Here is an 8,222-nt window from a genome sequence, read left to right on the forward strand (position 1 = left end):
TAAGTATATGATCAATATTTTCTTAAGTATTCTGTTGATGTATAATATATTATATACACATCTTCAACATTCTTTTACACATCAAGTTTTTTAATACATATTTAACATTTTAAAATACATGATTAACATTTTTTCATATTTATGTTTTGATATATACTTTTTCTTCGATTTTTTTCTGTACACATTTAATTTTTTAAATGCATGATCAATTATCATGTATTTATGTAAAGTGATTTTCTAATATATATATTTTGAATATTTTCAAATATAAAAAAATGTGGAAAAAGCAAAAATCTAAGACAAAAAGTCGAAAAATGAGCGCTTAATGCCCCGTGCAGTTTTTCCCTTTCCAAAAGAGGTACACCCGTGCCTCTCGCGAAATCACACCCGTGCCTCTCGTGGAAGCAAAACCGTGACTCTCATGGAAGAAAAAAAACGCGTTTTTTTCGTTTCCGAGAGGCACGGCCGTGACTCTCATGAAAGCACAACCATGCTTTTCACGGAAGCAAAACCGTGACTCTCACGAAAAAAACAGATACGCGTATTTTTTTTCCATTTCTGAGAGGCACGACCGTGACTCTCGCGGAAGCAAAACCGTGACTCCCGCGAAAGAAAAAATAATAGAAAATGCGTTTTTTTCCCTTTCCGAGAGGCACGATCGTGACTCTCGCGAAAGCACAATCTTGCCTCGCGCGGAATCAAAACCGTGAGTCTCCCGAAAGAAAAAAAACAAAACAGAAAATGCGTTTTTTTCCGTTTCCGAAAGGCACGGCCGTGACTCTCGCTAAAGCACATGCATGCCTCTCGCGGAAAAAACTGTGACTTTCGCGAAAAAAAAAGAAAACGCGTTTTTTCGCGCAAATGTTTTTCGAAATTTTTATATCGAAAAGCTAAGAAAGACAGGGGGAAACCAAAACGTAAAAAACCCCGAAAAACCCCGTTTAAAAGGCCGAAAACACGTGCGGAAAAATAAAAAAAACAAAATCCGGAAGGAGCGTCCAAAGCGCGACACGTGGCGAATAGCTGAGAGCGCGCCAAGTGGCGCTGATCGTTGCGAGGCTCCCGAAGGAGCGCTCGTTAACTAGTTGCTCCTCAAAAACATCCGTGGGAGCTATAGGTCGCTTATAGGGTAGCTCCCCTAGCCTTCACATGAATGGGTCGACCCAGTAGTATGTTTTCACAGCCGTGCCTTTGTTTGATCGTTCTGGTCGCTGTGCTTGTTTTGGTTTATCTTTTGTTTTATTTTTCCATCTGTTTTAATTTCCGTACCTGTTTCTCTAGCTTTATTTTTTTCCTTTGTTATACTCCGTTTTTTGTTTCTTAAATGGTTTGCTCTGTATATTTGTTTACTTTGCTTCGCGCATTGGTTTTCTTCCTTAAGTTTTATTTTTTCTAGTTTTTCTTTTGCTTTTTTCTCCATTTTCTTTGGGCCTTTTTCAACACAATTTTTTTTTATATATCAGGTATATTTTTTAATACATGTTTAATAGTCTGAATTGGTCTTTGGGACGGAGCGGAAAAAGGGCGGAGACTCTCGAGCTAGGAAAAGGATCCTTTCAAAAGAATTGACCGAAGCTCTATATGAGGTGAAACTCTCGTTTAAATACAGGATTAACATTTTTCAAATATTTTTTTGTTTTTATTTTCTTTCATGCATATTATATATTTTCCTATGCATCGAGAACATTTTTTATAAACACAATTAACATTTTAAATATATGATCAATATTTTCTTAAGTATTCTGTTGATGTATAATATATTATATACACATCTTCTACATTTTTTTACACATCAAGTTTATTAATACATATTTAACATTTTAAAATACATGATTAACATTTTTTCATATTTATGTTTTGATATATACTTTTTCTTCGATTTTTTTCTGTACACATTTAATTTTTTAAATGCATGATTAATTATCATTTTTTATATAAAGTGATTTTCTAATATATATATTTTGAATGTTTTCAAATATAAATAAATGTGGAAAAAGCAAAAATCCAAGACAAAAAGTCGAAAAATGAGCGCTTAAGGCCCCGTGCACTGGGCCGGCCCATTTGCATAGTTGCGCCCAGAAACATCGGGGAAGCGCTGCAGGCATATATCCAACTACATCTTTTGTACACCTTTTACATTTTTTGTACACATCAGGATCATTTTTTATACATGATTAACATTTTTGTCATATTTATGTTTTGATATCTACTTTTTCTTTGAAACATTTTCCTGTACATGTTGAATATTTCACAAATGCATGTTTACCATTTTGTATTTTTTTTATGTAAGGTGGTTTTCGTAATATATAGTTTGACTATTTCCAAATATAAACAAATGTGAAAAAAGAATGCAAAAACATTTTTTTTGAAAAACGCGCTGGGCCGCACCGTTGGCATAGTCGCGCCCAGAAACACCGGGAGGCGTTCCAGGTATACCCAATTAGCGTAATGGGCTGTTCGACCCAAGCTAAGTCAACCGGCCTATTAATCTGGGCCCACTAAGAGCCACCTAGCCTTCCCGCCACGCCGCTCTCGCCCTTCCCGCCAAAAACCCTCCTCTTATCCCCCTCTTCCCGCCATTCCTCCCCAAACCCTCTCATTTCCCTCCCTCCTCTCGCCCGCGTCTTTCCTCCTCGACCCGCCGCCGCCGCCGCCGCCATGGCCGCCGGGACGAAGACCGTCGACTACGCGGCGGAAAGAGGTACGTTCTCTCACGGCCCCACATCCCTCCGGACCAGAAGCCTCTGGAACCGTCTCTCGCGAGCTCTTCCCTCCCGTTCTCGGAAGCTTCTAGAAAGGGTTCAGACGGCCGCGTTGCTTATTGCTGTTCGTTTCTCCCCCCTGCAGCGCTCGCCAAGGACTTCCTCACCAATTTCGCCGGCCCGCACGGCGAGCCCAAGTACCAGAACATCCTGGTAATAACCTCTTACCCCGTGTCTCAGGGCCCTGGAGATCCGATATTTCTTAGTTATTTCACGCCGATTTGTTGTTAATCCAAGTATTTGACCCCCGTTATCTCCAATTCCAGCAAGACATCGCGAACCGGAAGATCCGCGCCGCCCAGATCGAGCTGGACGACCTGTTCCACGTACGAATTCCCCACCTCCACGAGATCTAATTCTTTCCAGAGGTATGGTTGTGGGTTCAGTATCTGATATCGGTTGTGTTGCATGTGCAGTACAAGGATGTGGACGAGGAGTTCCTGCAGAGGGTCACCGAGAACACCAAGCGCTACATCGGCATATTCGCCGAGGCCGTGGACGAGCTCATGCCCGAGCCCACGGAGGCCTTCGCTGTGGACGAGGACAGGGACATCTTGATGACGCAGCGCGTGGATGAAGGGGCTGATGGAGGCGCTGACGGCACAGACCCTCTACAGAGGATGCCGCCGGAAATCAAGCGGTTCTTGTGAGTATCTGTGTACTGCCCCTAGAAGTTTCTTGTGCAACTAGGTTTCCGTTCATTCTTCTTAACCAATTTGGCTGGTGGCTATGATTGGCATGATATGTAGTAGTTCAGTAGCTGGCTATTAAATTATTTGCTGATATTGCAGAACTGAAACTACTTAAACAACTGAAACTTGAAGGGAGATACTTTAGGTATTAGTATTATCTGGCTTTGGTAGAATGTGCTCCACCAACTGACTGGTGTGATTAATGCAAAATTGTTCAGAAACAATATCCGCTTTCATGGATTTTGTCATATGACAAGATATTTAAATATGTTCTAACATTTGCCATCTTGCATTCTTGCGAAGACTTGTTTTGTTGATCTCATTGATGCTTGTAGATACCTAATTCAGTAGAAATGATCCATTGGAACAACTGTACAATGTTCTTCTGGTATATCAAGTTGTTTGTTTCTGCTATATTTTGTCTAATATGAAATGTTTTTCACATTCTAGTGAGGTATACATCAAGGCATTCTCAAAGGTGACACCACTCACCCTTAGGCAAGTGAAGGCATCCCACATTGGGCAGCTTGTGAAAATATCTGGAATTGTCACTCGCTGCTCGGATGTGAAGCCCTTGATGCAGGTGGCGGTTTATACATGTGAAGAGTGCGGTTTTGAGATATACCAGGTACTACATCTTGATTTAGGTTCTTGTTTCTGACATGCCTATTTGTCATACCCTTGTAACAGATCTCCCTATATTAGTTTAGATTGTGTTACCCAGGAGAATTTTGCATATTATTTATCCCAGTACATATAGTGAAATGCAATATTTTTGAGTACTAAGCTGTACAACTAGTGCTGAAGTTCTATTTGTTGCTATGAATGTGACAGGAAGTGACTGCTAGAGTCTTTATGCCTCTCTTTGAGTGCCCATCCCAACGATGCAAGCTGAACAAAGCAAAGGGGAATTTGATCCTTCAACTGCGAGCATCAAAATTCCTTAAGTTTCAGGAGGTAATATTGCTTCTCCACAGTCCAGTTGACAAACCTAACTCTATTTAATGGTGAAAAACTTGTCAAAATGAAATCATATTCATACTCCCTCTTAACTGCAAAACTGTAACCTTTTCTTGCAGGTGAAGCTCCAAGAACTTGCAGAGCATGTACCAAAGGGCCACATCCCACGTTCTCTAACTGCTCATCTCAGAGGAGAGCTGACAAGAAAGGTAAGTCAAATGACCACTATTTTTTGCTTTACTCTTTTGCTTAAGGCCATATAAATCATCATATCTGCTCTTGTGCTTACATCAATGCATTTTTATATGTTCCATTACATCCATGTGTTGCTTCCATACAAAGTGGGATTTCTGTTATTCAGTTTCCAGCAACTTATAAGCTCAGAAATGATTTTAAAAGTTCATGAATGAAGAATGATATTCAGTAATCTTCCCAAATACTATTTGTTGAAATCCTATGATCATTAATAAGTACTAAACGTTGCCATTATCAGGTGGCACCTGGAGATGTGGTTGAGATGTCTGGTGTTTTCCTCCCCATGCCTTACTTTGGATTCCGGGCCATGCGAGCAGGATTGGTTGCTGATACCTATTTGGAAGCAATGTCTATTACCCATTTCAAGAAGAAATATGAAGAGTAAAGCCTATGATCTTATTTCCATGGACCCTAACCCTATTTACCTTGCCTGTGGCACCATTTGATGTTAGACATTGCTATAAACTATTGCAGGTACGAACTTAAGGGTGATGAGCAGGAACAAATTGACCGATTGGCCGAGGATGGTGATATCTACAGTAAGCTATCAAAATCATTGGCACCTGAAATATTTGGGCATGAAGACGTGAAAAAGGCGTTGTTGCTGCTACTCGTTGGTGCACCTCATCGGAAGCTTGGAGATGGCATGAAGGTAGGCCTCCTATTGGTAGTTCGAATGTCTTGCACTGAATAATATTTTTTTTCCTTTCTGACTACTCAAAATTAACTCTGTACTTGCAGATCAGAGGAGATCTGCACATATGCCTGATGGGAGATCCTGGTGTTGCAAAGAGTCAACTTCTAAAGCATATTATCAATGTTGCTCCAAGAGGAGTGTATACCACAGGGCGTGGGAGCAGTGGTGTTGGTCTTACTGCTGCTGTCCAGAAAGACCCAGTTACAAATGAGTTTGTCCTTGAGGGAGGGGCACTGGTAAGATTTAGATCATATGGTGATGACATTTGCACTGTATTCTCTTAGCGTCGGTTCAGTTGTAATCAAGTCTGCCTGTTTTAGTTTCTGATTTGAGCTGTTTAAAAACCTGTTGAATAACAGTTTCATTCAGCAGATAAGATTTCTGTTTTGTTGGTAAAAACATTCCACTCCAATCTTATGGAATTGCATTCATGCAGAAAACACTTCATTTGATGCATAACAGCATTTCAAATAATAATAGTTCTCATATTGCACTTTTGGGTTTCAGGTACTGGCGGACATGGGTATCTGTGCAATAGATGAGTTTGACAAGATGGAAGAGTCTGACAGGACAGCGATTCATGAGGTGATGGAGCAGCAAACAGTTAGCATTGCCAAGGCTGGCATCACCACCTCTCTTAATGCAAGAACTGCAGTTCTTGCTGCTGCAAATCCAGCATGGTAAGAGTTGATCTGAACATTTACTTCTAGAAAATGGCTTGGAAAATATGGTGATTGTAACGAAGGCAATTGTTTTCAACTATTCAGGGGAAGGTATGATATGAGGAGGACTCCAGCTGAGAACATAAATCTTCCTCCAGCACTTCTCTCACGTTTCGACCTCCTTTGGTTGATCCTGGATCGTGCGGACATGGAAAATGATCTTGAAATGGCAAGACATGTTGTTCATGTACACCAAAATCTTGAATCGCCAGCACTTGGGTTCACAGCACTTGAACCATCTGTTCTTAGGTAAGTACAGTCTTCAAGCATGTTACATAAGTTTTTACCTTGTTGAATCTTGAAATCAGTGTAGTATATATACTAAGGGTAATTAAATAATATCTAGCAAGCTGAAATAAAAGGTTGTGTAGTGTTTTACTATCTTTGCCTTCTTGCTGTTCATGGTTTAAGAATAGTCTTGGCCTGACTGCAGGGCATACATATCTGCTGCAAGAAGAGTCACTCCTTCTGTTCCTCGAGATCTTGAGGAATACATTGCAACTGCCTATTCAAGCATTCGCCAAGAGGAAGCCAAGTCAAATGCACCTCATTCTTACACAACCATTAGGACACTTCTGAGCATAGTCCGGATTTCTATTGTAAGTGAACTTAATACCCTGCTTTTCTGTACTGTGATCACCAGGTTATGAAAATCTGTATTTTTTAAAACATGATCTTGGTTTGTTTCAGGCCTTGGCAAGACTTCGATTTTCAGAAACTGTTGCCCAGAGTGATGTTGATGAAGCACTACGCCTGATGCAGATGTCAAAGTACTCGCTCTACTCTGATGACCGCCAGCGGTCTGGCCTGGATGCCATCTCTGACATATACTCCATCCTGAGAGATGAAGCAGCAAGGACCAGCAGCATGGATGTGAAATATGGTCATGCTCTTAACCTGATCTCCAGAAAGGTACAATCTCTGCCTACGCCTACATTAACTGGTACCACCATTGCTGGGCCATGATTGCTAACAGAAATTCTCTCCTGCTTGAATGTTTGTAAAAACAGGGATACAGTGAGGCTCAGCTGAAGGAGTGCCTGGAGGAGTATGCATCCTTGAACGTGTGGCAGATCCACCCAAGCACCTTCGACATCCACTTCATCGACGCCTGATCTGGGAAGCGAACATTCCATCATGATCAGATGATTGTGATGCGTGACTAGGGTGTCTGATGCCCTTGTCTGGGATCTAACAAGATTGAAAGACTTCAGTGATAGCGAGAAATGTACTAGTCTAGTAGAGCTGTTGCAAGTTGTTCCTGTGAACCATGCAGGAGCCTTTCTCCTTCTTCAGCAATTTCATTGGTTGACACTGGAGTATATGTAACTGTTATGTTTGTTTACCGATTAGTTGTACCCTTTCCGACAATGATGAATTTGTGCTGCTCTATTGGTGCTAAAGACTATTTAAGCTGATTCTCATGGAATTGCTTGGAGGATGAAAGCTTGGTTGGCATTTCTGGTAGGAATTTTGTTTTTTGCAGCTGAATATATGTATAGTATGTTATAAGTTGGGTTTAGAAAAGTTATATGCTTCTTTTTCTAAGAAAGGAGGATGCCTGTCCTAGTAATTACTCCTTTACATAATTCTTGTTGTGGTTTTAGTTTAAAACTAAAACCGCGACAAGAATTATGGAACCGAGGGAGTAACTTTTAGCCGCCCTAAAAAAGAGACTTGCTCAGGACAAAATTGTTTGTGGAATTTACTTAAAAATAATACATAGATGAACAGTTTGTGCAGATATATATAGAAACTGAAATTCTTAGACAGTGCTGAACGTTGGGGGATGCATCTTGTCTCGGGCTGCATTCCGTCCAATGTGCCTTGTCCATCTCATGATTTTCATCTCGAAGGCTTAGGAGAACTGCCCCGGTCTCAGAGACCTGAAACTCTGAAAGCTCAGCTTTGAGACATATTTGGTAGAAAGAGATGAGCGCTCACACATGTTACCTGAAACCTGAGCTTTGAGACATGCGGCACAAGAACCGTCAAGGCTACTGGAACTCAATTCAACATGCCGGTGAGCACCATGTGTACAGTTTTTCTGTTTTTGTTTCAAAAAGCACGGTGTGCAGATGGACTTCTGTTTGTGAATATTGAGGATCTTCATGTTTTTGACCCCAGACTGCAG

At 40.9% G+C, this 8,222-nt stretch overlaps 1 protein-coding gene across 1 annotated transcript; it reads left to right on the forward strand.

Annotated features, from left to right (window-relative positions):
- The first annotated feature begins 2,569 nt into the window (after window positions 1-2,569).
- Window positions 2,570-7,517, forward strand: PRL (Minichromosome maintenance (MCM2/3/5) family protein). The gene is made up of 15 exons (XM_048672743.2): window positions 2,570-2,701; window positions 2,848-2,915; window positions 3,029-3,088; window positions 3,179-3,408; window positions 3,905-4,082; window positions 4,289-4,411; window positions 4,534-4,623; window positions 4,908-5,050; window positions 5,144-5,321; window positions 5,411-5,602; window positions 5,874-6,046; window positions 6,134-6,337; window positions 6,522-6,687; window positions 6,779-7,000; window positions 7,099-7,517. Exons 1-15 carry the CDS (start codon window positions 2,659-2,661, stop codon window positions 7,201-7,203), a joined length of 2,175 nt encoding a protein of 724 aa, XP_048528700.1. The 5' UTR covers window positions 2,570-2,658; the 3' UTR covers window positions 7,204-7,517.
- Window positions 7,518-8,222: the final 705 nt, after the last annotated feature.

The sequence above is a fragment of the Triticum urartu genome, chromosome 5A (genome assembly GCF_056163025.1).
Source record: "Triticum urartu cultivar PI428250 chromosome 5A, HENAU_Tu73, whole genome shotgun sequence".
Taxonomy (NCBI): domain Eukaryota; kingdom Viridiplantae; phylum Streptophyta; class Magnoliopsida; order Poales; family Poaceae; genus Triticum; species Triticum urartu.